At 37.3% G+C, this 20,518-nt stretch overlaps 2 protein-coding genes and 1 non-coding gene across 3 annotated transcripts; all 3 read left to right on the top strand.

The window, feature by feature from the left end:
- Positions 1 to 15: 15 nt before the first annotated feature.
- LOC147474525 (E3 ubiquitin-protein ligase WAV3-like) lies at positions 16 to 3,004 on the top strand. The gene is made up of 3 exons (XM_086584053.1): positions 16 to 381; positions 453 to 506; positions 1,259 to 3,004. The coding sequence occupies exons 1-3, from the start codon at positions 244 to 246 to the stop codon at positions 2,627 to 2,629; spliced, it is 1,563 nt and encodes a 520-aa protein (XP_086440179.1). The 5' UTR covers positions 16 to 243; the 3' UTR covers positions 2,630 to 3,004.
- Positions 3,005 to 7,870: 4,866 nt separating this feature from the next.
- TRNAV-AAC (transfer RNA valine (anticodon AAC)) lies at positions 7,871 to 7,944 on the top strand. The gene has a single exon. It is a non-coding gene; the product is annotated as a tRNA-Val (tRNA).
- Positions 7,945 to 7,995: 51 nt separating this feature from the next.
- LOC147474527 (KH domain-containing protein At5g56140-like) lies at positions 7,996 to 15,784 on the top strand. Its single transcript, XM_086581736.1, has 7 exons — positions 7,996 to 8,225; positions 8,304 to 8,389; positions 11,463 to 11,611; positions 12,441 to 12,560; positions 12,704 to 12,820; positions 15,037 to 15,180; positions 15,277 to 15,784. Exons 1-7 carry the CDS (start codon positions 8,116 to 8,118, stop codon positions 15,424 to 15,426), a joined length of 876 nt encoding a protein of 291 aa, XP_086437862.1. The 5' UTR covers positions 7,996 to 8,115; the 3' UTR covers positions 15,427 to 15,784.
- The last annotated feature ends 4,734 nt before the right edge of the window (positions 15,785 to 20,518 follow it).

Genomic DNA, 20,518 nt, shown 5'->3' on the forward strand with positions numbered 1-20,518 from the left:
CTGGGGAATAAGAAGAGTTGAAAAAGAGAGAAAGAGAGTGGAGTTAAAGATGGGGCTAATAGTGGATGAGAGAATAAAGCTAAAACACAAAGAAAGAAAGGAAAAGAAAGTGGCAGAAATCAGAGTTTTGTCTCTCTGCCTGTGCTTTCCTTTTCTTGCAAAGAAACACCCACAACAATTTCACATACAAAAACAAATACAGTCTCTGAATTATTACTACTGGAAAGACCCAAGTGAGGAATTATGGGAGGAGGTTCCAAGTTGAGAAGAGCTGCTCGAAGGATGAGATTGAGATTGCCATGTCCTTGTACTGGCTCTTTCTCTCCCACGACTCACCAACTTAATGATGATGATCATCCTCGTGTCCTAACTAGTAACAATGTATGTATCACTTGTCTCTTTACTCTTCTGTTCTTGTTACTACATTTCAACTCACTTCATTTTTGGGACAGGTATCTGGAAAACAACAACAGAATGTTTCCCCAGAATCCACCAGCCTCGCCAAGGTAAAACTAACTAACAGTGTAATCCTTTTTTTTTAGTTTAATCTTCTCTTTCAATTATAATGGTATGTGTTTGGTGGATCTGGGATCATGAGCTATAATTAATTGGAAGGAATGAAAGTTTCTCTGTGTATTACTGTATTCCAATCAATCATTGATATTCTTTGTTTTGTTTTGAGTTGGAGTTATAGTATTGATATATACGAAGAAAGAGAAAAAAATAAACAACTCTTCATGTGCGCCACTCATTTGGTTTGGGCTTCGCTTGTACAGTTTGCATCTTTAATTGTTTTAAGGATGCAACAGATCTGTTAACTAAACACCCATTACTACTCAAAAGGCCAGTGCCTCTTTTTCTACTAACTCAACTGTTACATACCACATTACCACTGTACTTAAATCTAGCCCCTACTTCACCCTCTCGAGTTTTGTGGGATTGGCTATTGTAGCAAATGTTTTAAGTTTACACCCAATACTTTGAAAAGCCTGAGCTGTCAAAGAGCAGAAAGCTAACTACTTAGTTTAGGATCCTAATACGATCTGATCAATTTCATAATTCCACTTTTCCCCATCCATTGACTCCAGCTCCAGTTATCCAACAAGCACAGGAGTGAAACAAAATCGTTGTCGACACACATGTAGTTTATTGGTATTTATTCTTTCTTTTGAAATATGAATGTCGACTTTGCACACGAGTATGAGTCAAATTAAATGTTTATTGATCTTGAATATATGCATTTTTGCTATTGATGCAGAGCTTGTGCCCAATATGTCTGGAGAGTTTGAGTTATAACACTGGAACTAGCCCCGGCCAAGCTGTATTCACAGCCCAGTGTTCGCATACGTTCCACTTTACTTGCATATCTTCCAATGTTCGCCATGGCAGTGTCACCTGCCCTATTTGCAGAGCATACTGGACCAAACTGCCCCGTGATCTCAATCCCCCAACCATGCTTCCCTGCAATCAATCGGACCCCATCCTACGTATCCTTGATGACTCCATTGCAACTTTCCGGGTTCACAGGCGTTCCTCCCTTCTCTCTGCCCGCTATGACGACGATGACCCTATTGAACCAGACCATGCACCCAATTTGAATCGTCTTCAGTTCAGTCTTGTCCGTGTCCCACTTACTCATCCAAGCTTCACACCATGTGTTCACCCATCTTTGCAAGTCATGAGGCCTACTTCATATCATCCGTGTGGAATCTCGGCGTTACATCAGTTTACCAGCTCTTCTTCATTAACACCCTGCAACGAGCCACCAAATAGCCAGAATCCATATTTATGTAACAATGGAGGAGCTTATCTATCTGTAAAACTAGCACACCAACAAGCAATAGACCTAGTCTTAGTTGCCAGTTCTAATGGACCACACCTAAGGCTTCTCAAACAGTCCATGGCTTTAGTGGTTTTCTCGCTTCGCTCCATAGACCGTCTGGCAATAGTCACCCATTCATCCACTGCCACGCGTGCCTTTCCACTAAGGCGTATGACATGCCATGGCAAGCGAACAGCTTTACAAGTCATAGACCGTCTCTTCTACATGGGTGATGCAGACCCAGGTCCAGGACTGAAGAAAGGAATAAAGATACTTGAAGATCGTGCTCACCAAAATCCTCAATCAAGTATACTGCATCTGTCTGATAGCCCAACAAGATCTTATGTTGACAATGACTCACAAGTACCTGCCGAGATCCATCACTTTCATGTGGGATTTGATTATGGCTCATCAGGTGGGTCACTTACAAGTATGCATGAATTTGAAGAGTTCCTTGCACGAATTCTTGGAGGCGTCATCAGAGATACTCATTTGAGGATTGGAAAGGACGGAGAGGTGGTCAGGCTGGGAGACTTAAGGGGAGGGGAAGAACGGAGAATTCAATTGTACTTGAATGAGTGTGAACTTGTTACTGTGAGTTACAGCTATGTTGATAATGGGGGAGATGAATGTCTGCGAACAGGGGAAATTGAGGTAAGTCTAGATGATAAAAGCCTAAATGACTGTGGAGGAGGAGGAACGGAGATGAGCATCGTTGGAAGGACTAGTTGTGTTGAAAGTTGGGATTACCATGATCCTTACATGGCTAGAAGATGGGCCAAGCATTTGCATGGATATAGGTTGTGAATTCATCCTACAACGTGTAAGATAGATTTATGTCCCATTCATTTGCAGAGTATTTCTGTCATTCTGGATTAGTATGGTTAGTGGTTCTCAAAGAGTTCAAATACTACGTTGGTGTCCCAAGCTTGCATTTGCCTTCTCTCATCTATGGCTTGAGCTTTTGTTTGTCATGGCCGGCTACCCATTTTCATGAATGGATGAGATGATTCAACAAGCCACATATAGAAGGACGGCTCCTAATAACTTAAGTAGTCTTGGTATTTTTGTAATTCATTTGCCCCCCCCCCCCCCCGGTGCAACAGTTCCTCATGTGTTGTATATTTATAATTTCGATAGACACTTCTTATTATACAAAAGAATATTTGTGCTGATGAAAAATTTGATAGATAGTTCGTTTTTAAATTTTCCGACCAAGAGATCAATCAATACCAAATGCAAATTTCCGTGCAGAATTTTTGAAGTTATAAATAAGCAAACTGTGGATGGGCAATTTTAAGAAGTACTAAAGTATTATGAAATGAGTACTCACCTGTATGCTAGCATCACAGTAATATATGACGTGAATTCAAAACCCATTTTGGACATCAAATTTGACCTAAAAGGTGAGTTTGCATACATTATGTTTTCTCTAATCTAAACCAATATTTTTTTTTTTTTTTTATGGTAATCAATACTCATTTCGAGCTCAACTTACGAGCAACTTTACACAGGAAAACTTTTTGCGCATCCTTTCTAAGATCTAGTCTGATGCCGGTGCTAACATAGGCCAAGGCCGAAAATATCGGTCGATTTTTCGAAAAATCGCCGATATATATCGTTTTTTCAGCCATCCGACTTCGAAAAATCCGAAATTTCGGCTCCGAAAATTTGATATTTTTTAACCGATATATAGTAAAACCGATATTTTGCGATATAAATAATATATTATATATCGTTTGACTTAGTTGGACAGTTTGACTTTTAACCGATTTTGGAACGATTTTAATATCGTTATATAGATATTTTATAGATTAAGATAATTTATCGATATTATATATCTTTTTTTGGCCCCTCCGATATATCCTAATATCAGAAGATTTGAGGCATCATCCATTGACTGGAACTTTTAAAGTAGTTAAGATTAAGATAATTTAGTTAACAGAAGATGAGGCATCATCCATTGACTACGTAGAATGTCAAAAAGGTTTCGTGGTGTAGTTGGTTATCACGTCAATCTAACACACTGAAGGTCTCTGGTTCGAACCAGGGTGGAGCCAAGTTTATGTAATTGAATTTTAATTTTTGCCACCCTTTTTGTACTGAAGAGGGTATAGTAGATCATTACCAAAGTCAACAAAGGGCTGGGCTTCTGTTGGGCGTTTTCAGTTACTGAGCTGGAATTTAGATTGGGTCGGGTTGGTTGGGTTTAGAATCGAATTAAATGGGCTTTTAGGAGAACATCACTATAAAATTAGAGTCCAACCATAAAAAAGAAGTAAAGAAACACAAATAAAACTTTTGTTCTTCAATTTTTCTGGAGGATTGCTAACGTCCAGCCCCATAGGGGGTAGGATCAAAAAATATTAACTGGACAATTGTATAGCCGGTTGAACTTAAAATGATTTAATATTGGTCAACAAAACAGAAAAAACATAAGTAAGCGTAGGAAGCTACGGGAAATAAGAACACCACGATATTCATTTAGAGTGTGTTTGTTATGATGGAAACACTATGGAAAGGAAAGGAAAATAAGAGTGGTCCATCTTTTCCATAATTTTTAAGACGTTTGTTTACCCATGGAAAGGAAATGAGTTTTTCCATATATAAACAAAATCATGGAAATGGAAAAGATTTTGTGTCCTTAGCTAACCCCTGAAAATTTTGTTGAAATAAAAGGAAAGGAAATAGATCTACTAACACGCCTATGACCCAACAATACAATTATTTATTTCCATAGCTTTTGCAAACAAACATGATTATTTCTTTCCCAGTGTGTTTGTTATGATGGAAACAATATGGAAATAAAAGGAAAATAAGAGTGGTCTACCTTTTCCATAGTTTTTAAGGCGTTTGTTTTCCCATTGAGAGAAAACTGACTTTTCTATATGGAAACAAAATCATGGAAATGAAAAAGGTTTTGTGTATTAGCTAACCCTTGAAATTTTTGTGGAAAGAAAATGAAATAGATAGCTAAGGACTTATTACTAGCACACCCAACAATACAATTATTCTTTTCCATATCTTTTGCAAACAAACATTATTATTTTAAATTATTTACTTTCCATTCCATTTCATAGTGGACTAGGGGTGGGAATTTGGCCCTAACGACCATAACCCGACCTTGACCGACCCGACCCTAAGCCCTATAAAGCCCTTACAACTAAAGCCCTCACAGAGTTTAGAGGCGGTCAACGACCGCCCTACTAATGCCTTAAAAAAGAAGTCGGGCTAAGGTTCTTAAACATAGGCCCGACCCTAACTAAGCCCTAACCAATCCCTAATTATAATTTCACTATAAAATACACAATTAAAACTATCCAACTCCTTGTTACATATTTTCAATTAAAATAACACTGTCATTTGTAATTTATCACTTACCGTATGGGTACTTCTAATAACTTGTCTTATATCATAAAAACTTGTAAACATAATTGTTTCTATCTCACAGCTCACGTACACCTCACAACTCCCTGTCTAACCTAGTCGCCAAGAACAATAATAATAATTTGGGCACTAGCCTAATGAAAAATAGGTTGATGTCAGTAAAAACTCATTCCATACTCTTATTTGTTTTTGTGTTCTTCAATGTTAAATGTAATTTTGGTGAGATTTGAGTATAAGAAATAACGGATTTATGTCAGTGAAAGTTCATTCCAAAATGTGTTTTGTGCATTTTAACAGTAATTTTGAAATATAAATATGAGTCTCTATGTACTTCAGTTTATTAGATTGTGGATATGCATTTTAAATTGTTGGACTTATCAAAAATTATTACTAGATTGGTTGTTATTCAAATTTCAAAGTGGTGGGGCTTTGAGTTTGCAAATTTTTGAAATTTTTTTGTAATATAAATGAGTTTTAAAACTGATGCAGTAAAAAGAATAAAATATATAGGCTCGGCCCGACCCGACCCTAAACTATTAAAGAGGGCTTAGGGTAAAGTCAGGGCTTGAAATTTAGACTTATGACCCGGCCCTAATAACTGAAAGACTTTAAATGTTTAGGGTCGGGCTAGCCCAACCCGGCCCATTACCCACCCCTATAGTGGACCACCCATTTTATTTTATTTCCTTTCATTGAGTTAAAATTTAACAAACACACTCTTGCTTCTCTACAATCATTTCCACCATTGAAGTTATGAAATCACTATAAGGATCACTTGAACGCAGGGGTGGCTCAAGGCAATCGGGGGCCCTAAGCAAAGTTCCAATAAAATTGTTACATCTTATATATCAATATGATTTATTTACATTATTTCATATGAATGCAAACACTTAGTTTATTTAATAAAAAATTTAGAATATAACAATTATTGTAAAAATTGATCGTAACATTTTTTTTTCTTGAATAGTCTCCCCCACAAATTTTTTTGTTTTTTTATAACAAAAAATTTAGAAGATAACAATTATTGTAAAAATCGATCCTAACAATTTTTTTTTTTCTTTCTTGAATAGTCTATCCCACAAACATTTTTTTTATAATAAAAAATTTAGAAAATAACAATTATTGTCAAAATTTATCCTAATATTTCCTTTATTTTTTCTTGAATAGTCTCTCTACAAAAAAATTTTTAATTGAATTTTATTGATAAAAATAACATAAATACAAAGTGAAGTAGAAACATAAGAGTGTTGTGAGGAATATCCTCACATACAGAGAGATATAAGACAAAACACCATAAATACATGAGAAAGAGTGGAAGAATAAAAAAAATGTCCTACACCTATAATATCGTAGCAGATCATGACCAAACAACAATGTCACAAACTTAAAATTTCAATAGATTTATTTAACAAATAATTACACAAGAGAAAGATAGTGAATTCTACACCAAATTAAACAATATAAAAAAACCAAATAAGACAAAAGAATGATAGAAATAATATTGAAGTGTTGGCTTCAATTTGATAAATTATCATAGGGTGTTGAAGAAGTTTAATTAGTTATGAAGGCGTGTATGTTTATTTATCGGAGAAAGAAAAACTTTTTGCGCTTCCTTTCTAAGATATAGTCTTATGCGGATGCTAATCGAGTGAGCGGGAGCGAACGTTCTAGGCCGACAGGGGGGCAAAGTGGATCAAAAAGTGAATTGGTTGGTTTCTGTCTGTCCTCTTTTTTCACAAACTTTGCTAATTTCTCCTCACTCCATCTCTCGCGCCAGAAACTCCCTTCGCTCCCCTCTCCCAAAACTCTCGATTGCCGAAATCCATCACTCCCTGCCACACACACTCTCTCTATCTCTTCTTCATAACACTCCACAATTTCTCGCTTTCTCGCTGGAAAATTGGTGGGGAATCAAGGTAAGTTCTAAAGTTCTACCTTTTCTATTTCATCTATTTATAAAAGTTTTAAGTTTTCCTTTTGATTGTAGGATACCCTTGATTGTATCGCAGTTGTGCTTTGTGGTTTATACTTGATTATGGGTTTTCTTTGAAATAAATCTCACTTTTGGATTTTATTGAATATTTTTTTTTGTTAGTTTATCATGAGAGATGAAAAATGGTATCGAAACTAAGAATGAAGGAAGCATAACTCATTTAATTGTGGGTTGGTGGTTTTGGGTCGACACTGTTGTTTGTACCTCTGTTAAAGTCTTTTTCCTTCACTATCCATTGTTTTGAATGATGTTTAGAAGAGTGTGTAGAGGAATTATTTTTTAGTGAATTACTTATATGCACGAGTTAATCGGAAGAATCCTTTTGTGGGAGTAGTGCGTTGGGTGTTCAGTATAGGGGAGAGTATTAGTATTCTTACATCCATCGGATGGCACAATAGTCTCTTTTGAGAGTGATGTTCTTTGAGGTGGTACATGGATATATAAGTTGGTTCTTTCTTCTTTTTGTTTAAAGATTTGTCCTTCTTTCCTTTTCTTTCTTAAGATATAGTCAATGCAGTATACTAGTTTAATGATCAATAGTAGATTTTGCAAAAAATATATTATATTGTACTTGGAGTTAAAAATTAAGATTATGATAATTTAGTTAACAGAAGATGACTACGGAGGATGTAAAGTTGATTGAAACAAATGGAGGGAAGTGTCAAAAAGGTTTCGTGGTGTAGTTGGTTATCACGTCAGTCTAACACACTGAAGGTCTCCGGTTCGAACCCGGGCGAAGCCAAGATACGTAATTGAATTTTAATTTTTGCCACCCTTTTTGTACTGAAGAGGTAACGTCAGTGGTGCGTAGAAATGTGTGGTTAAAATACGTAAAATAATCTTCTTTCTTTCTGTTTGTCTGTATATAAATATAAATTATTAAGACCAACAACTCCATCCTCAAAACGTCGTCATGTCATCGGGCGGGAGGTACATGCCATATTCACCATCTCCATCCAACACGGCCACTCAAAACCTTTCCGCTTTCCGCTCCACTGCTGCTGCTCTCGTCGAGCAGGACAAGTAAGTCATTTCCTCATTCAGATCTATTGTTATACAACGATCTATTGTATTCTCATATAATTTTATTTTTTTGGGCAGTTACCTGGCAGAGTTATTAGCTGAGCGTCAGAAGATTAGTCCATTTATGCCAGTTCTTCCAATCAGTTTCCGCTTGTTGAACCAGGGTAAGTTTGACAAATTTTAACTTACCATGCCAGTATCTATCTGCCATCCATACAAGAGAGTTAGTAGGCTTTGATACAAACAAATATCAACATATTCAGTCTAATAAATTACCGCCAACTATCCAATCAACATAAAAGCTTCATTTTAATCTTAATCACATTCCCTAGCCCCAGTCCATCTTTGCCGGATATCGACTGGATCTGTGCATTCGCGCTATATCACTCTTTGAGGTAAAAAATCACAACAACCACTCCTAGACTGGATCTGTTCTGATTCTTGACCTCAAGAGTAGTTAAAAAATATGATATAGTGTGCGAACGCTCCACGTTATGTGGTCCTAGTCGAGGTCCCAACAATGATGGATACCTATTACCGAGAGTGGGAGCGGGTTATGTGCGGACACACATGGATATGTGTCAGTAGTGAGCAAAAGTGACTATCGTGGAGCAGGGCTAGGGAAACCAGTTATTAATTGAGTCTAAGATTAAAATGAAGTCTTTTATGTACATTGGATAATTAGTGGTGTTGTATTATTCACGTAGCGGATATGTTATGAATCACTGAATATGTTGACCTTTGTTGATATCAAACTCGTCTAACGTTTTCTTGCAGGATGGTAAAGCCTACTTTCCTTCAAGGCTCGCTTACCAATGCTATAACTACATACTCCACATTGTAGGTGTGAGATCCGGTGTGACGGTAGAGGTTTTTATACATCATTTTTCTGTGAATTAGTGTATACATCGTTGGGGTGTGACCCAGTGTACAACACATCACATCCTAGGTGTGTGATCCGATGTGATAGTAAACAAAGTATACTTCTTTGATGATATGAATCTGCACATATGGGCACTGGTTCTTTACAACTATAGGATGTGGATTATAAATGTTGAACAGATTGTATTAAGGAGTGATGTACTAACTAAGGAACTAAATTCCTATGTGTGGGTTTGTGGGAGGAACTATCTGCCTCATTGGTATGCATTGCCCGCCAAATATTATGTATTTAGTGGAGTTTCTGTTGGGAGGAATTATATGCCTCATTGGTACGTATTGACCACAGAATATTATGTATTTAGTGGAGTTTCTGTTGGGAGGAATTATTTGTCTCATTGGTACGTATTGACCACAGAATATTATGTATTTAGTGGAGTTTCTGTTGGGAGGAATTATTTGCCTCATTGGTACGTATTGACCACAGAATATTTTGTATCTAGTGGAGTTTTTTTTAAAGAACTATGTTTGTTGAATTGGGAATAAATAAAAAAAAATGAAAAAAAAGAAAGAAAGAAGAAGCTCTATAAGTGCATTCACTGATAAACCTCTTGTTGATGCCTATGAAGAAATGGACTGCCTATCTTAATTGGTATGTTGAACATAAATGAAAATGCACATGGTGATATTGTTCTTAATATGTACATTGTTGGAGCTTGATCCAGTGTTCGTATTATCGCTCTGTATGCATCGTTGGTGTGTGACCCGGTGCATCTATGTACACTGTAGGTGTGTGACCCAGTGCACTTATGTACACCGGTTGTCTGTGAACTAGCATACATACCCTACATCATATTTGTGCCCAACATCGTATGTGTGAGATCCTGTGTGAGGATAGAGGTTTATAATCATCTTTGGCTACAAGTACACATAGTACAAGCTTATACCATAATGTTAATTTATTTGCTTTAATTGTGAAAGTGGTGGATTTGATGTGGGTTCAGTGTCATATAAACTACCTTGCCTCAGTAGTCTGTTATATTGTGTAAAACATACTCTGTGGTGATGAATAATTTATACATATTTCTTTTGAGGTGTGTATGGACACAGCTATCGGTTGGTTTTATTGAGTGAGACTATGAAAGTAACTATCTTTTTTAAAAGTGTAATATTATTTGTTATATATGGAAAAGTTTGTAATTACCTTTGTGAAGTGAGATTGTAAAGATATTTGCCTCAATTTATCCTGTTTGGATTTTGTTAAAGGGGGAAAAGGTTGTCTTGTTAATTATGCCGTGTTACATGGTTGGGTTCTGTTTAGGGTTTTAGTTGGTGTCTTGCTTTTTTTACGATCCTGTCTTCGGGATAACTAGGTACTCAGGTAGAGTTTGAGAAATTTGACTGGATGTTTAGTTGTCATGAAATGGGGTCGTTATAGTTGTGTTGTTCGTTTAGAATTTTCTTATTCTGGTAAATGTATTTTAGCAGGTTTATTCTCCACCTATATTGCTATTTTTCTTTAACCTGTTTTGGATCCATGAGAGTTTTGGACTCATATTATTAATCTTGTTTTTATATAGATACTACTTTTTCAACCTATAGATTCTCCTTTCCTATTATTAATCTTGTTTTTTGGATTTGATAAAAGACAACTATATCTAGTTTCTCAAGCATTTCCGACTTTCAACTTGCCGCTCTCTGTTCCCCACCCCAATGCAATTGAAATAAAAAATTGCTTGAAATGATGGGGGTCTCTACAGTAGTAGATATGTGCTTATATAGGCGATACGTCACTGACATTTCAGATATTGTGGACCTTCTTATAAACTTTAAAGCTCATTTATGATCATTTTTTATGTCCTATCTCAAAATACTGGAGTTGGTAAATTAAAGTAGGCCAAATAGTTCTCTGTACTTGCTTTAGTTATGCACTTATCAATATACTGCTTATTCTCGAACTAAGCTGTGGATTTACTGTTTTGTGTTCTCCTATTTCGTGATATGTCTCGAACTATATGCATTGTTCCTGAGACGTGAATTATCTGCTCTAACAAGTATTGTATACTCTATCTTCATTAGAATTGAAATTTTAGATTTTTCAACACTATATGTACCTATATTTTATATGCTCACTTTATGCACTACTAACAGCATATAGAAATTAACCATGTATCCATCTACTCTATGTGTTCATTCCTAAACAATTTTCCCTTTTTAACAGAGAAGAGTGCTGATTTCAAATTTTAACCCTTTAATAGATCCCATGTTGTCTGTCCATTTGTGGTAACTGCTAACTAATATCGTCTAACATGCTAACTGGTATACATCTTATTCTTTGGAATTGACATTTTGGAGCAGAAATTTTGCGTGTAACCACACTGTTGGGGAATGCATCACTTTTAGATCAAAGTGGATTTGAACATGCTAGTCTTCTAACATCTGGAGGAATATTTTCAAATGGAGGAGGAGCTGATATACACGGATGGGCATCAGCATTTCAATCAGAAGTACGGATACTAACTATTAACATAACTCCTTTACCATCTAATTTTAATTCTCTTCAGAAACAGTCCTAACTTAATTTTTATACCCTTTCCGCTAACTTGATTTACTCACTTTGGCTTAACAGTTACATTTAGTGCTGACTTAATCAGCATCAATTTAGCGTTGTTAATTTTGATACCCTGTATCTAACATTAACAAAAAAGTAACAGGTAGACTTGGGTACTTAACATAGCTAACCCTGTTTGTAGGTTAAAAGGAGTTTCCTTTTATTCAAAAGGATAAAATTGGTAACAAGTTTTTGCAGTTTCTTCTGGTTCACAGTCATGATGTCTGTTAGTATGGTTGGAGGCTTTGAGAAAGGCTAGTTTCTCAGTTGGTGGTGCTGAATACGGATTTCCATTCTGTTATGCCTGTACATGAATATGATACTTTTGGCTACTGGACGTTCCAGTAAGCAAATAGTTTCGTACAGTACATTTGCTATTACTGGCAACTCTCAAAATTTTTTTCTTTGGAAATAACTAGAAATTGGTGTCTGTTCGAACTATTCGTTATGCTATTTCCAAAGCATCTGGTAGAAGAATGCACAAGACAAACAGACATGATATAGACAATATGCAGTTTGTACTTTTGCCGGCCTGTACTCATTTTTAATTTTCTGTGAAGTATTTCCTTTTTAAGTATAGAATTAATTTTGTCCTTCTAAGTGTTGTAGACTTGTAGTTTTCATTTGGTTTGAGCTCTGTTATTGATAAATTCTTTCCACAGTCTTACCTTCAATATGTGGCCTTTTTGGTTGTCTTCCTCATATTGACATCCCATGCCATGCAGAGATTAGGATTGATACATTCTCCGTCAGCTCAAAGCTGGATTGGGTCGCAAAGTAGTTCATCCGGCATTATCGTCAAGAAAACATTAAGGGTGGACATTCCTCTGGATAAATACCCCACTGTATGTAGCACTGTTTTTGTCTCATTTTGGTAGTTCAAGGAGTAATCACTGAAGTTAATTTTTTCATTTATTTATTTGTTTATTTTTATATAAATAAATGAATAGTTATCTATTACTATTTGATGTATCATCTACCATTGCAGTTCAATTTTGTTGGTCGCCTTCTTGGTCCTAGAGGGAACTCTCTTAAACGGGTGGAGGCAAATACGGAATGTCGCGTTTTGATAAGGGGGCATGGAAGTATCAAGGATCCTGTTCGGGTAAAAACTATTTGCTTTCTCATTTTTACTTGCGCATGCAATATATGCTAGGTTCAAGTATGTCTACTTCAAACAGTTTTGACCTCGATGGTTGAGGGAAGTATCTCAGTGGCAATAATGTGAGTTCCGCGGCTCTGGAGAGAATTCCGTATTTTGTGGGGGAAGAATCGGTAGGCAGAGATATCTGAATGCTCAAGCAAAAAGAAAGCCTGCATTGATTGAGGAATCCTTTTATTTAAACCCCACAAAGGATGAGCCCAATGCCAGCTTCTACTGGTATTGAAGGAAATATCTGCAATCTCTATTCTTTTGCCACCCACCATGTGGGACTGTTGGTCCTGTGGACCGTAGTACGTGAGATTGGTGGAAGGGTCATTGGAGAACTGGCTGTATACCCAACCCAAGTAGTTTGGTCTGAGAAGTCTGCTATCCCTATTCTAAGCTCCCCGTTGTCATTTAAGGAATAGAGGGCAAAGCTCCTTTGACTCGCCTTAGCCGAGCAGTCCTTGTCAGCTGGAGGAACTTTAGGACACCCTTGGGAAAATGCACCGGATCGAAAGCCGTTGTGGGTTAGCACATACACTTGAACACCTCATTTCTTATTACTTAATGAATATGGAAAATGGGCCATGTAATCCAAAAAACCCCAATTATGACATACACAACCTAGATTAAGATGGTTTTGGTTTTGGGCTCTAGAGGCAGCGAATCCTTGGCGGGTTCCTCTCTAGGAGAGATGGCCAACTAGTTCAAGGAAGGGAAGTGTTGGTAATGAGATAATGTAAGGTGTATGGGGTAATTTTGTGGTGAAGGACATAGGGTTGGAGTTCTTGATTAAGCACCACTAGGTACTGAGGTGAGTGCAATAACCCTGAACCCCGATAAGAGTTTTTAATGAAGAGTAGAAGACAACACTACCCCAATTACAAAACAAAAGCTTAATGTTTAACCATATAAGTGCTGATTGAATTTAAAACGAACCAATAGAACAAAATTCTTTGACATCAAGGTTTATCCTATTGTGATCCCCTTCTGCAAGTTAGAAAACCCCCTATTAAATCATACCGAGATTTCTTTCTTGGTGGTACCCATGTGACACGTGGCCACCCTACGACACTGAAACTGGTCGGATGCCTATCTTTCAGTTACCCGAAAAATGAAAAGAAAAAAGATGAATTAGAAGGAAGCATGTTGATTGTAATTGACTGGACTTGTTGGCGCTTTCAGGCCCATTGCGAAATGTTCAGATCCTGTTGAGTGTGATGAGTAAGTCACCGGTCAACAAATAAACACCTTTTTATCACGTCGCGAGGAAACGCATATTGCTTTGCTTGAAGTTCGCAGAAGGATTTTAGTGTAAATTTATTTTTCTTGTCCCATAATTAGCACTTTCTGCCCACTCAATGCTTTCTCTCGCATGGCAATACTATACAGTAACCATGAAAGAATTAAAGATCTGAAGTTGCTAAACATTTAATCCCCTTTTTTATGCTTTTCATTCGATAGTTAATGTTACAACAAATTACAAGGTGCATTTAATGGTTCAGGTAGCAAGGAGCTACCAGACCAATATAAAGGGAACACCTTGAGTTACAAGAGTAACCCAATTACATATAAATAAAATCAACAAAAAACACTCCCTAAAAGTTTGGAAAACACTAATTCAATTGAACAAGAACGCCCACTATTCTATAGTGTCATTGGAACGAGAGAAGCCAACTCTCTAAAGGAACGCACGTAACAATCTCATCTTCTCCACAATTCAAATGAAGTGACAACTGACCTCCACTTATCATGGACAGCTGCTTGGTTGATGAAATGACGAAGTGCATCTCACTTGATTATAATTGATTTGCACATCATTTGGAGCCATATGAGCTATAGAAACCTTCATCTACTTCAGCATAGAATGAATGGCCACATTGTTTCTTACTACATAAAATCACAAGTTTACCATTATAGAGGTGAAATTTCCAGATTTAGATTAGATTCACTATATTCTTCATGGTAAAGGACACGACACAGGAAAGACAGTCCTTTTTACCAATTGCTGAAGTTTATTTTGATCTATAGAAATCAGGCAAAGGAAGAGAGGAAAATTTGTCACTCGAAGAACTTGCTCTGCTGATATCACAAAGATATAGTAACTTATTATATTCTTCTAACTAAATTATTATTCAATAGAGGCTTGCTTATTAAAATTATTCATTTTGCAGGAAGACATGATGAGAGGAAAACCTGGATACGAGCATCTAAATGAGCCTTTGCATATACTCGTGGAGGCAGAGCTACCGGTTGAAATAATTGATGCTCGTCTGATGCAAGCACGTGAGATCCTTGAAGATTTGCTCAAACCTGTGGTATGTCCTCTCTTATTACAGACCAAGTTCCCCTGAATTCCCACTTATTCCATCTTTTGTAGGTAAAATCTTACTGATTTAAATTATTTTGTTCAGGATGAATGTCAGGATTTCTTTAAGAAGCAGCAACTCCGTGAGCTAGCTATGATAAATGGTACTTTACGTGATGAAGCTTCACAAATGTCTGGTTCGGTATCCCCATTCCACAACAGCCTTGGTATGAAGAGGGCAAAGACAAGGGGGTAAAACGAAAACAGGCTTCATGAAGCTTGTGTGTTAAGGTTCTATCTTGTGCCAGCCAATCTCATGTGACAGGTGTGCTGTGGCGGCCGTTTCCTCCGATTGCCATCGGGGCTCTGAGAACAATGTGGTCGGTTAGAAGTTGTTTGTGGTGTCAAGTGTGTTTATCTGCTATTTTTTTCTTTGTTCTCCTTGTGTGCGTCGGGATGGGAAAGGTTTTACCATAGTATGATGTTCACCTTGTTTACCTCCTTTGTTGCTTTGCAAGTCTGACTTGATAGCCTTGGACGTAGCATTGATGCTTATAGTGCTTGTAACAACAATTTTGATGCAGCGGTATTGTAAAAGGAAACTTAAGGTTTGATATGCATGCCTAAAGTGAAATCCTCCCTCTCAAGACTCAAGTTGCTGTTCGAAAGTGTAAGTTCTGCCACTTTATAATGTTGGATGGCTAATTAATGTTGCCCGCTCACATTATCAGGCCAACAGATATATATTTACACAAATAGAAAGCATCATTCTTAAGAAATCGTTGATGACTGATGATGGGATTAAAGGGATACTAAAAATCTTGAGGAACCATGCCCCAAGGAGCGCTAGGCACGACCCTAGTTAGTTAGATTAGACACCTGTTAAGTTTACTTGGAAAATGTTCAGTGTGATATCTTTTGTACGATGATAGGATTCGGATTTCAGTGCTATGGGGTATTGGATTCAGAGGAGACCCATACGGCCTTAATAACGGCTATATTATCCCATAACAGCACGTGCTACCTGGGAATAAGCAATCCCAACGGTCTCATTTTGGGTTTAGAGCCAGATAAACAACAACGTTCAAAATCAACCCTTCCCCCACTATATAAACTTCTCCTCCCTCTTTTAATTCCCATTTCTTCTTCTTCAAAAATTTACACAACAGTTCCATCCTCATTTCTTCTCCTTGCACAATTTACACAGTACAGTCTAAGAACAACTCAAAATGTATCGCATTGTTATCTTTGCCGCGATTTTATTACTAACTGTCTCAGATTTCGGCATTGCCCAATCTCCATCACCGGCACCAAAATCATCTTCACATACTCCACTGTCATCGCCCTCTTCTTCCCCCGTCGCGTCTACATCACCGCCACCCAAAGCGTCGCCTCCTGCATTGACTCCCATTTCAACACCACCACCCAAAGTAGCCTTGACCCCAATTCCAATTCCAACACCACCACAGAAAGCAGTCTCACCGGCACCAAAAGTCGCACCAGTAATTAGTCCTGTCTCCTCGCCTCCTCCAACAATGGCCGCTCCCAAGAAATCTCCAGCGACAAGTCCGGTTGGTGCGGGCACCCCAGTAGAGTCACCAATGATACCGAGCGTTCCTTCCAGTTCTGATACTCCCTCTGGAGCGCCTGGAGTATTTTCTGGGATTATTCCTCCAAGTCTAGCACCAGCGGCGGGTTCATCGCCTGAAACTGCGGCGCAAGGTCCAAATGATGATAATTCAGGGTCTAATTCTAAGTACGGGATTGGAGTGGTTCTCAGTGGATTGGCCCTCATTACATCCTTGTTATTGGCTTTTTAAAAGTTTCCTCAACTCCACTGACTTACATTTTACCTTTTATTTATTATTTTTTTTTTGTATTAAATGTTGAAAGAGGAGTATTTTTAGCAGTCCTGTTGTTGTAGTTGTCTCCTGTGTTTGATGCACGGTGCATAATGTAGTAATTTGATTTGGAGATATGTATTTTGAAAGTGCTAAATAGAAGATATATATATTTCATTTTTTAATTTTAGCCATAGACTAAATTATTTCGTTTTGTGAATTGACTACTGAGTAATGGGATGAGTCGAATAAAATCCTTAGTGGATAAACACTTCCACGTGAGCCTACTTAAAACTACATATCTTCACATGTCGACATTTTTTATTGTTTTCTTTGATAGGAATACGTTATACATGGTTACATGTCAACATTTTCTAAAGAAAAGAAATAGAAAAGTGGGCCTAAACTAAATTTCATGTTTCTACATTTTTCTTTTCCTTTTAAATTCAACTTCAAATTACCAGAATATCCAAATAATCTTGAACATTCGCCGTTTTGTGCAAATTTTGGTTGAGAAGAGAATACAAGAACAAGTCCAATGGCACTTGAAATCCAGCAAATATTGGCATATCCTATAAAAAAAAACAAGAAGAAGCAATTATTCGCATCGATAGAATATCAAAGGTTTAGTTCCTAATGCGACTTTACTAGTTGCATGACTTGCATCAACAATTCAGCAATGACTGTTGAAAAACTGCTTGAAAATGTTGAAAAAACATACGCGCCCCACTTGGTCTGTGGATGTTGGAATGACTAAATTGAGATTTAGTACTCATTGCTATACCTTGATGTAAGGCATGCTGTTGGGATTAGTAAATTAAAAATATTGGAAGGTTTTATTAAATTAAGAGTCGTAGTGAAATTAGTACGTTTAGTTGGTATTGGTATCTAAGTTTAATTAGAAATTGTTTTGGTTTTAGTCACGGCAGACTTAGGAGAGGGCTAACAGAGGCTATAGTCCCAACCATCATGAAACTTTCCACTTCATCCGCTCTCCAAAGAACAAGAATAATAGAATATATACTCTTAAAGTTGATATGCAAAAGGCCTATGATTGAATTGAATAGAATTTTCTGAAAGCGGTATTGTTGAGATTCGGTTTCCATGATGATTGAGTTATAAGATAATGTTCTGTGTTTCTACGGTGTCTTTCTTAGTTTTACTTAATGGGTCTTCTCGTGGACTTCGACAAGGAGACCCACTGTCTCCCTATTTGTTTATCTTATGCTCAGAGGTCTTATCTCTCCAACTTCACCAAGCTCATGCAAGTCAACAACCCACGGGCCTCAAATTGTCTCGTCAAGGTTGCTCCTTATCACATTTGATGTATGCTGATGATTTATTGTTGTTTGGGAAGTGTGATTTACAGCAAGCCCATACTTTGAATGCTGTGATTGATAAATATTGTGAATTTTCTGGTTAACAAGTAAACCGTTCTAAGTCACAATTTATTCACAACAAGCACCTCCTGCGACTGTTCAAGAATGCTTTATCCAGGAAATTAAAAGTTCCAGCAACGACTCAGTTCCCCAATTACTTAGGGGTTCCATCTTTATTGGGGAGATCCAAAATAGATAAGTTTCAACCTCTTATTAAACGGTTTCAGTCTAGACTTGCTGGCTGGAAAGCAGCAACACTTTCAAAAGGAGGAAAGCTAACTTTAGCATAGTCAGTACTATCTGTACTCCCGACATATTTGATGGCTTGCACTCTCATTCCTGCAGGTGTGCTGGATCAGATGGATCGCATAAGACGAGCTTTTTTATGGGGGCATGATACAAGTCAACATAAATTCCATTATTTTAATTGGGAGCTTGTATGCACGCCCAAGTCTTACGGAGGTCTGGGACTATGCAATATCCAACTGCAGAATTATTTTTGTTAGGTAAGAAAGCATGGCAGCTAATGGAACCTAATTCTATTTGGGCTTCAAATGTTAAGTCTCGATATTTTTCGGCGTCGTCATTTATGCAAGCTAGATTACCATCGACTGCATCACCATGTTTAAAAAATATTTGGAAGATGAAACCTATACTCAGTCATGGTCTTATTTGGAAAGTTGGTGATGGTTTGTCCATAGATGCATGGAAAGACAGGTGGATACCTTCTTTAGATTCCAGTTTCACTCTACCTCAAAGACCACCAGAATGCATGTATGAAAGAGTGGCAGACTTTATAAATCCCCAAACAAGACAGTGGAATTGGGCAGTTGTGTCAGCTGTTTGGCCTTCGGGTATTCTTCCAAAAATCCTCTCCATTCCCCTCAGGTTTCAATCCCATGCAGATAGGCAGATTTGGGCGCCACATAAGTCTGCCAGCTATACGGTTAAATCTGCATATGATCTACTATGACAACTCAAGAACAGAGACAAAAATGAATTTCCGTTGACAAAGTTGATTTGGAAAATAAAATTCTCCTTCAAAATTAGGTTCTTTCTCTGGCAATGTTGTAAAGGACTTGTTCCTACTTCTGAGTTACTCGCATCTAAGGGTTTTGTTGTGGATAGCTCGTGTTCATTGTGTAATCATGGTGGTGACTCTCAATACCATATATTCTTGCAATGCCCTTTTGCACGGGCAATTTGGCTGCAACAGCAACTACATGCCTTGGTAAATTTTAAAGCTCTGTCTTTCTCCCAGTGTTTTCAGAATGTCTTGAAGTCTCTTATATCCTTAAGTAGACTCCAGACAAATGATTATATCATCAGGTTTGGAGCATCTTTATGGTGGATATGGAAATGTCGAAATGAAAGTCGGTTTGATGGTTCTCAACCTGATATAAAACGTACTCTGCGTTCGATTAATGCACTAGTATCGAATGTTCTAAATTGGACTACAGTTTCGGCGAATCAGTTTCACTCAAGAACTCTTCTTCCAGTATTTTGGAGTTTTCCAAGGAATGGATGAACAAAAATAAATACAGATGGGTCTTCTTTTGGTAATCCTAGTCCCAGTGGAGCTGGTTGTTTATTTCGACGGGATGATGGTTCTTTCATTTGTGCAGGGTCTATTCCTATTCCTTATGCAACATCTTTGTTGGCTGAAACTTTTGCTATTAGAATAGCACTGCGCTTAGCTTCACAACTTAGAATTCCTCTAATAGTTGTTGAAACGGATTCCAGTTTTCTATGCGATCTCCTTAATCATCAAAATAGCCAAGTTCCATGGGAAATTAAGAAAATTGTGGAAGATATATGAGAATTGATAAGTGGAATTCCACAAATTTTGATTCAACATTGTTATCGTGAGTGTAACTCTAGAGCAGATTGTCTTGCAAGAATGGGATCGACATGAGCTCAACAAACATATTGGTCATCCTCTCATCAACTACATAATGAAGACTATCCCTTTCTCCCTATTTATAGTGAACTTTGGTTCTCCACACCTCCATCTTTTTATGTAATATTCTTAGTATGGACGCTACTGGTGCGTGTAGATACCGTTTGGTGTAATTAAGTAATTAATAAATTAGTTTGGTTAACAAAAAAAAAAATACTACTAGTTAAC

This window comes from Coptis chinensis, chromosome 9 (assembly GCF_015680905.1).
Source record: "Coptis chinensis isolate HL-2020 chromosome 9, ASM1568090v1, whole genome shotgun sequence".
Taxonomy (NCBI): Eukaryota; Viridiplantae; Streptophyta; class Magnoliopsida; order Ranunculales; family Ranunculaceae; genus Coptis; species Coptis chinensis.